At 35.3% G+C, this 17283-nt stretch overlaps 1 protein-coding gene across 1 annotated transcript; it reads left to right on the top strand.

Moving 5' to 3' along the window:
* Positions 1–11087: 11087 nt before the first annotated feature.
* Positions 11088–11846, top strand: LOC146995419 (uncharacterized; the record flags this gene model as incomplete). Its single annotated transcript, XM_085824529.1, has 1 exon — positions 11088–11846. A coding segment is annotated over one exon (759 nt), but the record flags the coding sequence as incomplete, so codon positions are not given.
* Positions 11847–17283: the final 5437 nt, after the last annotated feature.

The following is a 17283-nucleotide window of genomic DNA, read 5'->3' as shown; positions in this document are numbered from 1 at the left end:
GGTGACCTTTAACCAAGCATACTCTGCATAAACCTTTCTTTTTTACCGCAGACATTTTTTCTTCTAACGGAATATAAAACGCCTTTTTACAATTACGCGTTTCATGATCTTTTAAACAAAACGAACAATAAGGTATTGCTTCATGATTCATCAAATCCGACTCGGAAGGAATATTTTGGCTAGTTGCCAAGTGCTTACGATCAGACTTAGAAAAAATATCCGCTCTGCTTAATTTTATTTTTTCTTCTGACTGAACTTCGCTTTTCAGAAATTCAATTATTGCATCAAGACTCGAATTGTTTCGTTCAGATTCAGTAATTTTTCGTTGTCTTTCAAACGATCGCAATACGTGAATAGGAATAGCACTTTCCACAAGAAGATATAAAATTGTTCCACACTGATCAGTCATTACACCAAGACTGCTCAGGGCTCTAAGTTGTGTTGAAAGTTTGTTATACAAACTACTCAAAGAATCCTGCTTCCTTTTCGCTGCGTTATCCAAAACAAGTTTTATTAACTCTCGAACATAAAAATCAATTAAAAGTTCTTTACGCCCATATCTCTCAGTAAGGCTTTCTATAGCCAAAGGATAATTTTCGTTCGTCACCGGAAAAGATTCTACAATATCTCTAGCTTCTGATTTAATTTTTGTTGACTGTATCAAATAATGGAATTTGTCTGCATTCGTTAAGTTATTATTTTCATGTATGTTTTTAAACTGATTCCAAAACGTAAGCCAATTTTTTAAATCACCTGCGAACTTATAAAGTTCTACTTTCGGTAGGCGTTGGCACAAAGTTTTACATGTATTTTCATCAGTAACTAATTTCTGACTACTCTCTGATGATGGATTTCGTTTTCGTTTTGGATTTCGTTCAATTTACTCTTAATATTATCTAGAAATCGTTCCGATTTTAACTGTATCCTAACAGCCTTCTCTCGATAGTCCTCTGTTATTTCAAATTCTGTTTCGAATTCTTTATCATCAGTTATAGTATCTAAATAAGCACCGTGCGTCAATTCTAATGTTTCTGCCTTTTTCTTGAACAAATAAAAGCACATTTCTGCTTCTTCATAATCAACATTATCATCATTTAAAAGATCATCTAGTCTTTTATATGCTTTAGTAAAAGCTGAACGTTGTGCAGTTTTGTTTCTTTTCATCACTTCCATTTTGTCTTAAGTTTAAAATATTCAGATAAAAATATTCAGATAAAAATTAGGCAAGAAAAGTATTTTAAACTTCAGTAAAACAATAATCAATAACTTCAAAACGGAAGTATATGGTAATCAACTTACCCTATCTATTCTTTCATCCGACATGTTTCCAACAAACACGCCCACCCGGGGGCGCCAGAAATGTCGTGAACATTGTGAGTTTAAGAGAAAATAATGAGCGGTTTGTTAAAATTTAGATCAGATGAAAGATCTTTTAATATATAGCATTTTAATACTATTTAGCACAGTGTAATAAGTTCATTTTACAGTACGCAACATCCTCAAAAATGATCGTTACAACGCAGTTCGATCATCCATCTTTTTGAACAATAATCTCTCTCGTTGCCATTCCGTTACAGAGAAACTTACCTCTCATGGAGTTCGATAGTGGCGCGACAATGCCCATGCAGCCAGCCCGTTCGCCGGGCCTCGAACCCCGGATCGAACTACCAGTGTTCAGCGGCTTCTGATAGTGGTTAACACTGCAATGCTAGTTACTATCTGTTTCTCCATCTTCGTAACGTAACTTAGTTGCTGGTGGGGAAGTAGTGTAGTAACCTAGTTATTGCATGAGGAATAATTATTTTTTATTTCATATATTTGTTCATGTGTTTCATTAGTTTATAAAATTAACTTTAATATTTTGTTAATATTCATATTTATATTTCTTTTATGCTGAATGGCAACAAGTAGTTCATATTTTTATTTAAATTTCTTTATGCTGAATGGTAACTAGTTCTGATTCATGATTGCTTGGTTTTGGTTTCAAAACATTGCTATTCTAGTAGCGTCGCATTTCGATAGCTGGAAAATAAAAAGCAATAAATTAGCTATTTGCTTATAATTCATGCTGTTCCTAATCATAATTTAGTTTTGACCATTAGTAGCCAAGGCCACAACTCTTATATGTTATTGTTATCTTTGTAGAGTCATTAGAATTTTTTTAGGGGCAGAAAAGATGAAAAATAGCAACCGCCTTCGCCGGGAATTGAACCACGGACCTCTGGAATACCGGCCCAGCGTACAGAACCACTACACCACGAAGGACGCTAGGAAAGTGGGAAAAAATACCTTATATACTCCCCTCTCTAAAGAGCGACTAGGGTTTTAGGGAACCTAGTCGCCAAATCCTGGGTGTGGAGAATCATCGTCCACAAATTTTTTAGTTCGGGCGCCACTTGTAGAGAAATTAGGTATTTTTTGGAAGCAAGAGAATTTAAAAATTAGCAACCGCCTTCGCCTGGAATCGAACCACGGACCTCTGGAATACCGGCCCAGCGTGCTACCATTATACCACGAAGGCATGCTGGAAAGCGAGAGAAATACTTTATATCTTCATGATACTCTTTTGTTCGCTGCTTTACTATGTTTTAATTGTTACTATTTATTTATGAATTCTTTCCTTGATCTGATAATTAATTCATTTATTAAAAAAGTAAAAATGAATACATAAAACCATGTTTACATAGATTGCTTTTCTACACTGAAAAGAAGGTTACTATTAATATTTTTAAGTCATAATTTTATCAGCTTAACACGCATAACAGTAAATATAAATAGTTAGTTTCTGAAAATCGTAATACTCAAATTTCCGGAACACTGTAAATGCAGTTGGCCCTTAAATCATGTAAGGATAACGATGCCAATGTCCTGCGCGGTTCAAAATTAATATGTAATTTTATACAACTTAAAATTTAATTTTTACCAACTGACTATTATCCTATGGATAGTATAAACTGCAAATTAACACATTTTGTATACTATAATATAAATGTCAAAAAGAAAAATATAGATTTTTGCAACTGAGTTCACTGCAGTACTAGCTGTGAAACTAATAATTTTTCATAACACATTTTTCTTCATTTTATAATAATAAATAATAAAAAGTACTATCTGTATACATTTTAAATATTCAAAAAATAAATTTGAAGTTATTTTTAATCTTGTAAGTTACATAATTTATGTGCAGAATTTTTTATTTTAAATCATGTAGCTCAAACAGATTTTCAAGTGTATTTATTGAAAAAAATCTACCATAGGAAATATACTTGCGTAATTCTAATGCACATGTTATCTCAAACTATGGACTGACATAACCACTGATTTTCAAGGACTAAATATAGATGCTAATTTAATATTTAAACTATAAAAACTCAGCAAATTTTTTTTTCTAATTTCTATAAAAATTTAGAATTAAGTATAAATTCTTATAAAAGCAACCTTTTATATTAAAATGTTTCAGTATTACGGATGCTTCTAGTATTACAGCTGCTGGTATCCTTAATATCTACAATGGAAGGTATTAAAGAAATTTAACATTCCGATATTTATGTGTATTAATAAAAACGAATTACAACAGCTAAAATATTAAAACATATCCTGATGAAATTAATAAAATTTTAGGTGCATAAAATATTCTATGACACTAATTAATATTAATAAGAGAGAGAAAATTGGCTTTGTATTTATGTTCTTGCAGATAAACAGAGCTTTCACGAATTCGGCTATTCCAGTAATTTAGCACAACTATTCATGAACTATGAATATATTATTATTACACTTACATTTAAAAGTTTGGAAAACGTTATTCAAGATCTCGGGATTAGTTTTCAGTTAACTGATTTACACTTAATATTCTTAATGAAAACATTATTAATACTGGTAAGCATCATGCATAAGTAAAAATTATAAATCTTACTTCGTTTTCGGCAGAAAATTGCACAGATGTTTCATAATTTCGGCCTACACACAGCTTGTTATAAGTACCCTGCTATCCGGCATTACTTTGAAACGAATATTGTTCACATAGTTTTCCTTAAATAACAAAAGACCGTTCTTGTTGACATCAAGGAAAGATAAATAATTGCCAAGCGTATTTTTTAATTTCTGGCAATAGTCATAAATTTCTAAATTCGAAAAATCAATTACTTTCTCAGGAATATCTGCTTCCACTCCATTGTAAACACAGCACATGCGGATGTTGTTGTTACTAGAGCACGTGATCACATTTTCCCTCTTCTTCTCTTGCGGAATGTATCTCATTCGGTTACAAGCTAATTTGGTCAAATATGTCTAATCATCTTAACCCATTAACGTGCCCGCCCCTCGGAACGAAATGCTTTGAAAATGGCCGTGTTGTCAGTTGACAAACTCCAAAAAATCGCTTTCGTTTTCTGAAATCCCTCTAAGATGGCCGAGGCTTAGGGCAGTATGTTTGCATCTTCTTAGTGTGATGGATAAGCCATAAAATTGCCTCCCCGTTATTGAATGGCAAGAAGTACTTGTTGCGTTAGTTTCGTCTCTCCTTCTTTCTTTGTACTTGTAGCTTGTAGACATGTTTCTTTTAATATGTGACGTCCGAATTTTCCGAAATCTTTTTAGAATAGCAGTAGCTTCAAAATTGCAGTTGTATCTATTGTAGCAAATTAAAGTAAAATAGTCATCAATTATTTTGACTATTTGACTTGCGAATTTTTGGTGTAGCTGCTTCAGATGTTCAAGTATTGTGGGAGCTCGATGCTTTAGGAATTAAAGAAAAAGTAGAGTTAAATGTAGTTGATAAAGCGTTGATAGATGCATTTGAGAAAAATTTTAAATTCGTGAATGAGAGATAGGAAATTAATTTATTATAGAAGTTTAGCTACGATGACTTAGAAAACAATTATTTTATAGCTAAAAAGTGGTTTAATGAGTTAGAAAATGATTTTTCTAAAATTGATTGGATTGCTAATGAGTACAGGGAAATAATAAATGACCAAAGGCAAAATGGAGTTATTTGAGGAATGTGAGGGAGATGAGCATGAGTATTTTATGCCTCATAAGAAGAGTTCTTAGGGAAGATGAAGAAACAACCAAAGTTCACATAGTCTTTAACTGTAGTCCAAAATCTAAAAGTAATTTTTCTCTGAACAATTGTTTGAAAACTGGCCCAAATTTAAATCCAAATATTTTTTATGCAATATTAAAATTTCGTTATTATAAGATAGCGTTTACTGGTGATATAGAGAAGGCTTTTTAAATGATAAAAATTTCGCAAAGAGATAGAAAGTTCTTAAAATTTCTTTGGTATTCAGATAACACTAGGAAAGAATATCAAATTATGAGGAAGAACACTACCATTTGGATATAAAAGTTCCCCATTTATTTTGAGTGCTACGATAAAGCATCATATAAAAAATATTTTGGTGTAGCTGCTTCAGATGTTCAAGTATTGTGGGAGCTCGATGCTTTAGGAATTAAAGAAAAAGTAGAGTTAAATGTAGTTGATAAAGCGTTGATAGATGCATTTGAGAAAAATTTTAAATTCGTGAATGAGAGATAGGAAATTAATTTATTATAGAAGTTTAGCTACGATGAATTAGAAAACAATTATTTTATAGCTAAAAAGTGGTTTAATGAGTTAGAAAATGATTTTTCTAAAATTGATTGGATTGCTAATGATGTACAGGGAAATAATAAATGACCAAAGGCAAAATGGAGTTATTTGAGGAATGTGAGGGAGATGAGCATGAGTACTTTATGCCTCATAAGAAGAATTCTTAGGGAAGATGAAGAAACAACCAAAGTTCACATAGTCTTTAACTGTAGTCCAAAATCTAAAAGTAATTTTTCTCTGAACAATTGTTTGAAAACTGGCCCAAATTTAAATCCAAATATTTTTTATGCGATATTAAAATTTCGTTATTATAAGATAGCGTTCACTGGTGATATAGAGAAGGCTTTTTAAATGATAAAAATTTCTCAAAGAGATAGAAAGTTCTTAAAATTTCTTTGGTATTCAGATAACACTAGGAAAGAATATCAAATTATGAGAATGAACACTACCATTTGGATATAAAAGTTCCCCATTTATTTTGAGTGCTACGATAAAGCATCATATAAAAAATATAAGAGAAATAAACCAAAGTCATTTGAAATGTTGAATTCATCGCTTTACGTAGACGATTTATATTATGGTGGAAAAAGTGTGAGAGTCATTTGAGTTGTCATCGGACGCTGTATCAATATTAAAGAGTGGTAGACTTAATTTGAGGAAACAGGTTGAACAGTAAGAGGATTAGAAAAACTGTGGATAGAAAATGAACTTAGCGACAGTGAGATAGTGGGAGCTCAACAGCTGAAAGTCCTTAGGATTGAATTCTGATAGAGATGAGTAGTCATTGTAGGTGGATTTCTGGAAAATACTGCGATGCACTAAAAGACATGTTTTACAGACAACGGCTAAAATCTTTGATCCTATTGGTTGGATTGCGACATTCGTGATACGTATGAAGTTATTGTTACAGGAAATTTGGGAGAGAGCATGTGACTGGTATGAAAAGTTGCTGGAGGGATGTGATAATGTGATGTAACAAAAACCAGAAAATTAATAAATATTACTATTCCAAGATGCTGTTTTCTGAATTGTAAGAGTGAAAAAGTGGAAGTGCACATGTTTTGTGATGCTTACAGAACAGCTGTTTATTTTAGATATTGTGAGAATAATGCGAATTACAGAGTGTCTTTTATAAGGTCGAAGAGTAGAGTGTCACCGTTAAAGGAACTTATGCTGCCGCGTTTGGAGCTAATGGCCATGGTAATTGGTGTTAGAGTGGGAAATTACCTTAAGAGTGTTTCTAAGGATAAAACTGGAAGTATTTTGGAATGATTCTTGTATTGCGTTGCATTGGGTGAGGGGAAGTGCGAAGAGATGGAAACAGTTTGTTGCCAACCAGGTTGTGAAAATTCGGGAAAGTTCAAGTCACTGGTACTATTGTCCATCTGAGGATAATACCGTATATTTGCTTACTAGAGGAATCTCGGCTGAGAAGTTGCTACTTACTGAAAAATGGTGGTCGGTCAAGTTTGACTGCGAGAGTTGGCCTAAACAATGGATTAGTGGGTTACCTAACGTAGACAATGTGGAAATACTAATAGAGCAAAGAAAGAATTCGGTCAAATGTTTTGTAGTTCAGTTTGAATTACTTGAGCAGCTTCGAAACAAATTTTCAGTTTGGAGCAAGTTGCAGAGAGTTATCGCTTGGCGTTTAAGGTTTATAAGAAAATGTGAGGGGGGATAGGATTTCAACTCCCTTCTTAGAAACAAGTGAACTAAAAGAAATGTGTGATATTACAATCAAACTAGTCCAAAGAACTGTCTGTACAAAGGAAATAGTTACTTTAAAGAAAGCTATAATGTTAAAAAAAGGTTCCTCAATTTCTGTAAATCCGTTTTGGGACAACAGTGACATTGTACAACTATGTGTAAGAGGATGTTTAAGAAATGCCAGGTTAACAGAGCCTGTGAAACATCAGATAATATTACCTAAGAAACATTGCTACAAAATTATCAGTGAAATTTTATCTTAATTATATGCATGCAGAAGTACAATTAGTTAACTGCGTTGAAAAAAGCTGGCTTTCCTCATAATTCAGTTATTGTATAACATATTTTATTGGAGCAAAGAATTATTTAAAAGCATGTACACTAGAGTCACTTGGTACATTCTTGACCAATGAAAGCATTAAACAGATATTACATATTTCCAGCGTCATTCTGACTAGAGGGCGCTGTGTTCGTCCCAATAGTCAGTGGCAGGCAGGATACTAAAGGTGTAGGACATGGAAGGCAGCGATGCCTAATAATATATCTCTAATTGATTGAAATTTTCATATATTGTAAATAAATGTTGTTATTGTCTACAAAACCTCTTATTATCTCTTGGATGCATCTTTAGTCTCACAAAACCATTAGATGCAAAATTGGTGCATCTTGTCCGCGAATGTGGAATATCGGAAGCAATTAGTCATCATTACTGGATTATAGTTCTGAGAAGTTTGGATACTGTAAGTACGCTTTTGGATACGTAACATTGCATACTGGACTGTGGAGGTAAGACCTTTTGAACTCACAAATTCGGAGTTAATATGGATAAGCTTTCGAAAATAATTGAAAAAAGAAGTAACGTTCGCGCTAGTGTTACTAAACTAGTTAAAAGAGTGCAGAAGCTAGATGAAGCTGTCGAAGACGTAAGTTCATTATCAGAACTTCTGGAACTATCAGAAACGAAAGAGCAGATCTTGAAAAGCAATGATTTAGAGGTGGAAACACTCATAGACGATCCGGAAAAATTTAAAAGTGAATTAAAAGCTTCGGAAGAATACGATGATTGATATTGTTCGCTAAGATTAAACTAAAGAGCAAAATTAAAGAATTAGCAGCAGAAAATGTTTAGTGGACTTCTTCAGTTCTTAACACATCTAGTGTTTCGGAAAACACCGTTACGGCTTTAAAATTACCAAAGTTAGAAATTTCCGCGATTCTCTGGTGATTCTGGAAAATTTATGGAATTCTATAACTGTTTTGATAGCGCAATCGGTTCAAACAATTCACTTACGAAAATTGAAAAATTCCAATATTTAAAATCTCTTCTTTCTGGTCCTGCATATAACGTTGTTGTGGGTTTTGAATTAAATAAGAAAAAATATGATTCATGTCTTGAGCTTTTAAAAAAAAAGATATGGTAGAACTGATTCTGTTATAAATTCTTACATGACTAAATTATTAAGCTTAGAACCCGTGAGAAGTTCGTCTAATGTTAAGGGTTTGCGTAAATTATACGATGAAATAGAAGTTAATATAAGAAATTTGAGATCATTAAATGTAACGGAGGGTTCACATGGGCATTTATTGAATCCAATATTATTGAAGTTGCTACCACAAGATTTGGTGTTAGATTTTCACCGAAAACGAAACAGGGAAGTGAATTGTGAGGTTTCGGAAATTATTACGTTTTTGAGGAATGAAGTCGAATCTAGGGAAATTGCCGAAACTGTGATGAGCCCCTTAAAAGGTTACGAAACGTAACAATCCTTTTCCCAAAATTATCAAAGTGGTCAAACTTATCATAAAATCTATTCAAAGCCTAAAAATATATCAACAACTTCAGCGTTAAATACACAAATAAAAAATGTTTGTTTATTCTGTGACGATCATCACGATTCCGTAAGTTGTAAAAAATTGGATGTAGAATGTGGTGTTGCCATGGAAACACCGTACGAAGTTTTGTGAGTTCTGCGCATGCCCGCCTCGGATGAGCGGCAGATGGTAAGGAGAGAGCGGCGTGTATGGAGCGGGAATTTCCCTTTTCATCGGAATGTTATTATTGATGTGTAAAATAAAGATTGTATATTTTATACTTGTGTCTTGCCTCACCATGGAACTCCTACATTGGTGACTGACGTTGGACAACGCACATCTTTTGATCGTTTCTTGGAATCTGGACAAAATACGAAAACGAAATTATCCAAACATCATAAACAATGGATGAAATACACTGGTGTGCAAAAATTAATGACGAGACGGTTTTTTTTCAATATAACTTTGTACAAAAGCTTTCTAAATCAACACATTTAATACCGTAAGATCCCCAATACGTAAGGACATGAGTAATGTAAGCAACACTTACTAAAAGAGAAATCAGAGGGATAAAAAGAAGCTTTATTGAAAAAGTAGCATGGAGCGCAATGCGACTGAAGGCCGAAACATCCCTGTGATGGGTGTCCAGATGGAAACATCTGGTCTTTAATAGGGGATATGATCTCCCCTGACTGCTAGGCAGGTTTCACAGCGTCTGCCCATGCTGAGAATGAGGGTGTCAATGAGTTGTTGAGGCATTGCTGCCCATTCGTCTTGCAGCGCCAATCGAAGCTCCGGAATCGTTACTAGTGGTAAAGTACGAGCTGCCAAGCATCTGTCTAGAAAATCCCATACATACTCGATGGGATTGAGATCCGGAGATCGTGCCGGCCGATCCATACGTTCAATATCCTCACTCTCTAAGAGCTGTTCGGCAGCTACTGTGCGATGACATGGTGCATTGTCGTCCATGAAAAGGAACTGAGGACCCATAGCGCCTCTAAAAAGATGCACATATGGAAAAAGAATCTCGTTACAATAACGGGTCCCGTTGACTGAACCTGCGTCGAAGATGTGAAGGTCTGTACGACTACCAAGCATGATGCCTCCCCAAGCGAGAACTCCCCACCTCCATACCTGTCCCTTTCAAAGATGTTTGAGGGATGATTGCGGCTTCCCCGCTCTCTCCAGATGAGTATGCGATGAGAATCGCTACTCAGACTGAATCTTCTCTCATCTGTAAAGAGTACTCGTCCCCATTTATTGTTTCTCCAATTCCGGTGTTCCCGGCACCACAGAGAACGCTTTCTCCAATGGGCAGGCGTTAGAGGTACACATCGCACAGGGCGTCGTGCAAACAGACCAAGACCGTGCAGCCTTCTGGCCACTGTAAAACGCGATATCGGTCGTCCAGTCGCCTGTGTCGTGTGTCTAGCGATTTCTCCCGCTGTCTGCCGCCTGTTTCTTCTGGCCTGTAAGGCAATATACCGATCATCTGCGGGTGTGGTTCCTTGTGGACGACCACTACTAAACCCCCGTATAGCTACTAAACCCCCGTTCCAGTAGTTTGAAATTGTCTCCAAAGTCGTGAAACGATGCTGTGAGCAATTCCGAACTCTGCAGCCACATTTGTCACACTGCGGCCTTCCTCCAATTTCCCAATGATTCAACCTCTGGTAAAAGCATCCAGATGTCGTCTAACAGATTGATTATTCGTCATTTCTCGCTGAGGCAGCAACTCGGTGTGATTTTAACTGCTATACGGCGTGCAATCTCTTTGCCAGAAATACTTATCTTACACCGACAACATGCTTTATACTACTCAGATACTCCCCCATTACGCCTACCTGCATATCTGCGCATGTGCTACCGTACATCACCTTACTTAATCTTCTGATTGGTTTTTCTGTCCGCTCTGCCTCTTCGTTCAGCTGATATGCTAATTTTTCGACTTCGTCCTTAATTCTTGCACACCAGTGTATCTGTAGTGAAAATACCTCCTTTCATTCCTTCTGATCCATCTCTTTGGTTCACGATGGTGGAATCTACTTTTGAATTAGCGGTTCCAAAGGCTATAACAGAATCCAGAACCAAGTATAACCACCGTGTGGCGCATTTACCTCCTGACATCGCTATGACCGTGAGGGATATCATCATTTCTGCTGACCACACGGATCCATATGGGAAACTGCAGAATGAAGTCATTTCTCGATGTGGTGAAAGCAAATCGCAGGAAATACGTCGCTTACTTGCCGGTGAGCAACTAGGGGATCGAAAGCCGTCTGAACTCTTACGCGTTATGCAGCGGCGTGCAGAAAGTCATAACGTGACGGATACTTTTGTTTTGAAATTATTTCTGCAGCAACTACCTACACATGTGCAATCTATTTTAGCATCGATCATCCCTCTAACCACACAAAAGGCTGCTGAAATAGCAGATAAAATAATGGAAGTGTCATCTGCTCAGGTAAGCGTAGTTTCTGATTCTTGTGCATCATCCTGTGTTACACCGAACTCTGAACTGCTTAAAGAGATAAAATCGCTTCGCAAGGAAGTTGCATTTCTACGACGTTCAAGAAGTCAGTCTCGTAATCGTAATTTTCGTCATGCATCAAACCGTGAGAAATCTGAAAAAAGTGATCTATGTTGGTACCACCAAAAATTTGCTTCTAGAGCAAAAAAGTGTACCCCACCCTGCAATTTTCAGGGAAATTTCCAGGGCAAGAAGTAGCGGCGACATACGCCTCGCCTTCTAGTTCTCGTCGCCTATTTGTTCGTGATCGCAAAACCAATATTAATTTTTTAATTGATACCGGTAGCGATTATTCCTTAATTCCAGCCTCAAGATCTGATAAACTGACTATCCTATTCAAACTTTTCTGGCTGTAAATGGTACTCAGATAAATGTATATAAACAAAAGTTATTATCTTTAGATTTAAGTTTAAGAAAACAGTTTGTTTATCCTTTTTATGTATGCAATGTTCAAACTGCTATAATTGGTTCAGATTTCTTACATTATTTTAACCTACAACCAGATCTTAGAAATCGTCGCTTAAACGATACTTGCACCAAATTAAATTATTATGGTATTTTATATGTTGCTAGTATATATTTAGTGAAATCTGTAATTTGTAATGATCATTATGCTAAGTTGTTAAATGAATTTCCTCGTATTGTTCAAGCTCCCTGTGCAAACCAAATTGTCAAACATTCAGTTCAGCATCATATTGAAACTTTTGGCCCTCCCGTTTTTGCCAAACCACGTCGGCTTTCACTCGATCGTTTGAAAATTGCAAAAATGTAATTTCAACATCTGTTAGATTTAGGCGACATTCGCCCATCCAACAGCAATTATGCTTCGCCATTGCATATGGTCCCTAAAAAGATATGAATGATTGGCGTCCTGTCGGTGATTTTAGGGCCCTTAATGCTCAGACTAAAAGGGACAAATATCCAATCCCTAGTATTATTGATTTCACAGGTGAACTCCATGGGTGCAACATATTCTCCCATGTAGATTTAGTCAAGGCATTTCATCAAATTCCGATTGCTCCCGAGGATGTCCATAAAACTGCTATCTGCACACCATTTGGACTTTTCGAGAGTACTCGGATGCAATTTGGTTTGTGCAATGCATCAAGTACTTTTCAAAGGTTTATCGATGGAGTGACGAGAGGTTTAACCGGTGTATATGCATTTATTGATGATATTTTGATTGCCTCTAAAAGCCACAAAGAGCATATTAACAATCTACGAGCTCTCTTTCAAAGGTTAGATCATTACGGTTTAGCAATCAAACCCTCAAAGTGTACATTTGGAGTTCCTACCTTAGATTTCTTAGGATATAAAGTCTCTAAAGAAGGTATTTCTCCCATTCCCAGATCGAGTTGATGCCATTTCTAAATTTCCTAGACCAAAAAGCTTAACACAGCTTCGCAGATTTCTTGGCCTATTCAATTTTTATCGCAGATTTGTGCCACATGGCCGCGCACATTTTGTCCCCTTTAATTAAGCTTCTCGAAGGTAATTCTAACAAAAAGAAATCATTCCGTTCAACTAAGAAGACTGAAAATCCTCTTCCGTGGTCTGAGGACGCCGAAAAGGCATTTTTAGCAGCTAAAGAAGCTCTTACAAAAGCTATCCTCTTAAGACATCCAATTCCTGGTGCTCAACTCAGTCTTTGGACCGATGCATCCACATTTTGCTATTGGCAGCTCTCTCATGCAACTCCAAAAGGGTCAATGGGAGCCAATAGCATTCCTTTCTTTAAAACTGAATAACAGTCAACGGAAATGGTCTACATATGACCGCGAACTTCTGGCAATATATGAGTCTATCAGGAAATTTCGGCACATGTTGGAAGGTCGCAACTTCATCATATTTACCAACCAAAAACCACTAACATTCGCTTTCAGACAAAAAGCAGAAAAGTGCTCTCCTCGACAATTGAGACACCTTGACTATATCTCTCAATTTTCTACTGATATACAATATGTTAAAGGTAGGGAAAATGTTATTGCTGACACATTCTCCCGAATAGAAGTAGATTCTGTTTCTCGCTCACCTATTCTGGATTTCAAACAGTTAGCCTCAGCACAACTTACAGACCATGAACTACAACAATTACTAACTTCTAAATCTTCTTCTTTGAAGCTCTCCAAACAGTATTTTCCGCTTGAAGATATTTATCTCTATTGTGACTTCACAACCAATGTCCCTCGTCCTTTCATTCCCTTTTGATTTAGACCTAGCATCTTCCAAAGTATTCACAACCTTTCGCATCCAGGTATATCTGCCACTTCAAAATTGATCCGCAGACGTTACATTTGGCCTAACATGCACACTTTTATCAAAAACTCTGCGAACGCTTGTGAGAAATGTCAACGTTCCAAGATACACAAGCATACAAAATCACCCATTTCGACATTTTTACTTCCTGATGCCAGATTTTCTCATATTCACATAGATTTTATTGGCCCATTACCAATTTCTGAAGGTTATCAGTATTGCTTGACCATAATCGATCGTTTCACGCGATGGCCGGAAGTAATTCCTACATCTGATATATCGGCTGAAACAACTTGTAAAGCTCTAATTAGCGGATGGATAGCTCGTTTTGGATGCCCTTCCACTATCACTACTGACCAGGGTCGGAACTTTGAATCGCATCTTTTCAGGGAGTTCACGAACCTGCTGGGCACTCATCGTATTCGTACCACTGCCTATAGACCTCAATCAAATGGAATCATTGAACGTTTTCATCGCCAACTGAAAAACAGCATAAAATCGCAAGAGAATCCTCGCTGGACAGAATCGTTACCTCTTATACTTTTGGGTATTAGATCTTCCGTCAAAGACGACATCCAAGCAACTTGTTCTGAGTTAGTTTATGGTACTACCTTAAGACTGCCTTCGGACATTTTGTGCTCAGATCAGCTTTCTCCGCCACCCCGACACCAACATATGTAAATCGTTTACGATCTATCATGCAATCTCTGATTCACATCGAAACATCAAAACACTGTTCAGAGCCTATCCACATTCATCCATCTTTAAAATCGTGCTCTCATGTTTATTTGAGAATTGACTCAGTCAAGCCTCCTCTTCAACAACCATACTCAGGTCCTCATCCAGTCATTGAGCGATATGATAAAACCTTTATCATCTTCATGCACGGTAAAAATCAAACTGTTTCAATTGATCGACTCAAACTTGCATTTTTCATTAGTGATAAAACCTTTGTCCCTAACACTAAACCTTCCAATAAGACAGACACACTGAAACCTACCATGTCACATGTTCCTAAAACTGTCACAAAATCTGGACGACATGTCAATTTCCCTCAACATCTGTCTACCACCTACTACATATAATTTATCTATATTAAATTTAAACAAATTTAAATCCTAAATAAAGCCAAAATAATTTTTAAAAAAATGTGTAAACATATAAAAGATTTAATTCTCGAACTAATCTACAATATCATTTAAATTCAAAGCATAAGCAAATCAAGTGCAAAATCAATCCATGAAAATAAATTCACTAATTTAGTAAATTAAAATTAAACAAATTTTAAAAAAATGCATAAGTGAATGACCGTTGAGTAGGCAGGAGACAGACTTATCAAGGGGAAGTTGCCTCCAAACCTAACTCTCCAATCATTCAATTCGTGTTTCGTCATTCATGCAGGCAAAGGTAAAAGTCAAAACCAAAAGTAATACCAATAAAGTGGTACCCTTAGACATTAACATTTAAGAATTAAAGTTCTTAAAAGAAAAAACTAATGAAGTCTTTTGAGAAACAAGTAAAGTCAAGAATTAAACTTTTTTCAAAAAATTGAATTTTTTTAAAAATTATTAAAGTTTTATTTTAAATTAAAGTTTACCAAAAGCAATACCACTTTATTGATATTACTTTTGGTAAACTTTAATTCTTAATTCTTAAATGTTAATTTCTAAGGGTACCACTTTATTGGTATTACTTTTGGTTTTGACTTTTACCCTTGCCTGCATGAATGACGAAACACGAATTGAATGATTGGAGAGTTAGGTTTGGAGGCAACTTCCCCTTGATAAGTCTGTCTCCTGCCTACTCAACGGTCATTCACTTATGCATTTTTTTAAAAAATTGTTTAATTTAATTTTAATTTACTAAATTAGTGAATTTATTTTCATGGATTGATTTTGCACTTGATTTGCTTATGCTTCTGAATTTTAATGATATTGTAGATTAGTTCGAGAATTAAATCTTTTATATGTTTACACATTTTTGTAAAAATTATTTTGGCTTTTTTTAGGATTTAAATTTCCTTTTTTACTTTTATACGTGTTTGTTAAAAATTAAATTTAAATTTGTTTAAATTTAAATTTCATTCCTTGCAGCAATGACGCAAAGAATATTTAAATTTAATTTTTTAATTAAATTCAATTTATTCTTATGAAATAATTTATATATATTGTTATTTATTCAGTATTTCATTATGTAGTTTAATTTATTATATGTTTTATATTGTACCTTTTACCTTCAACATTATCATTGTATAATATAAATGCTGTATCTTTTTTTTTGTGTGTGTGTATCGTTCGGTCTTCCTCACTGGGTGGATACTCTGTGGTGTTGCCATGGAAACACCGTACGAAGTTTTGTGTGTTCTGCGCATGCCCGCCTCGGATGAGCGGCAGATGGTAAGGAGAGAGCGGTGTGTATGGAGCGGGAATTTCCCTTTTCATCGGAATGTTATTGATGTGTAAAATAAAGATTATATATTTTATACTTGTGTCTTGCCTCACCATGGAACTCCTACAAGAACAAAAATTAAATAAACTAAGGACTGAAGCTAGATGCTGGTGTTGTTTTAAAAAATATCACGTCTCGCGTATGTAGGGCAAAAATATCGTGTAAGCAATTTTCATCATGAGTCTGTGTGTAGAAAAAATAAACCCGTTAATGTTACGATGGGAGGTTGTGAGAAGCAAGTGGAAATAGTGAATGACTCACTATGTAAATCTAATAAAAACGCCGAGAATATTTCTGTGTCTCATAGTAATATATGTATCAAAAATAAGTCTCATAGTAATATATGTAAAAAAAATTTTACAAACATGTACAGTTTTAGCCTGTTCGGATAAAAATTCAGTCTTAACTAATGTTATTTTAGACAATGGTAGTCATCGAAGTTTTATTTCATCTCAATTAGTTAAAGAATTAAAATTAAAGCCAATACGCTACGAAAGAATAGCTATTTTTGCTTTCGGAGACAAAATGGCACGTGAGAAGGAATACGGTATCGTTTCATTGACGTTGGGCAACAGGGATCAAAGTTCGAAATCGTACGAGTTAGAAGCTGTCATAACAGAATATATATCTAATTTGTCCTTGAAAATTCCTGATATATCTATTCGCAATGCGTTGAAGAAAAGAGGTTTACCTTTGGCTGATTCATTTTCTGGCGACTGTCAGACGGAAATACTTATCGGATGCGATTCATTTTGGGATGTTGTTTATGACCAGAGAGTAAAGTTAAATGAAAACATTACTGTGATAAATTCTTGTTTCGGTTGGTTACTGGCGGGAGTGAGAGGAAGTAATAAATTGATTAATAATTATGAAAATGTATGTTTAGTCATGGACTCTTCTTCCATTTTGTGCGATTTGAAAAAAATGTGGG

The sequence above is a fragment of the Stegodyphus dumicola genome, chromosome 9 (assembly GCF_044657685.1).
Source record: "Stegodyphus dumicola isolate Sdum_Otavi_A_Nest chromosome 9, ASM4465768v1".
In the NCBI taxonomy this organism is placed as follows: Eukaryota; Metazoa; Arthropoda; class Arachnida; order Araneae; family Eresidae; genus Stegodyphus; species Stegodyphus dumicola.
The sequence above is the reverse complement of the archived record's forward strand: the minus strand, read 5'-3'. Positions and strand labels throughout refer to the sequence as shown.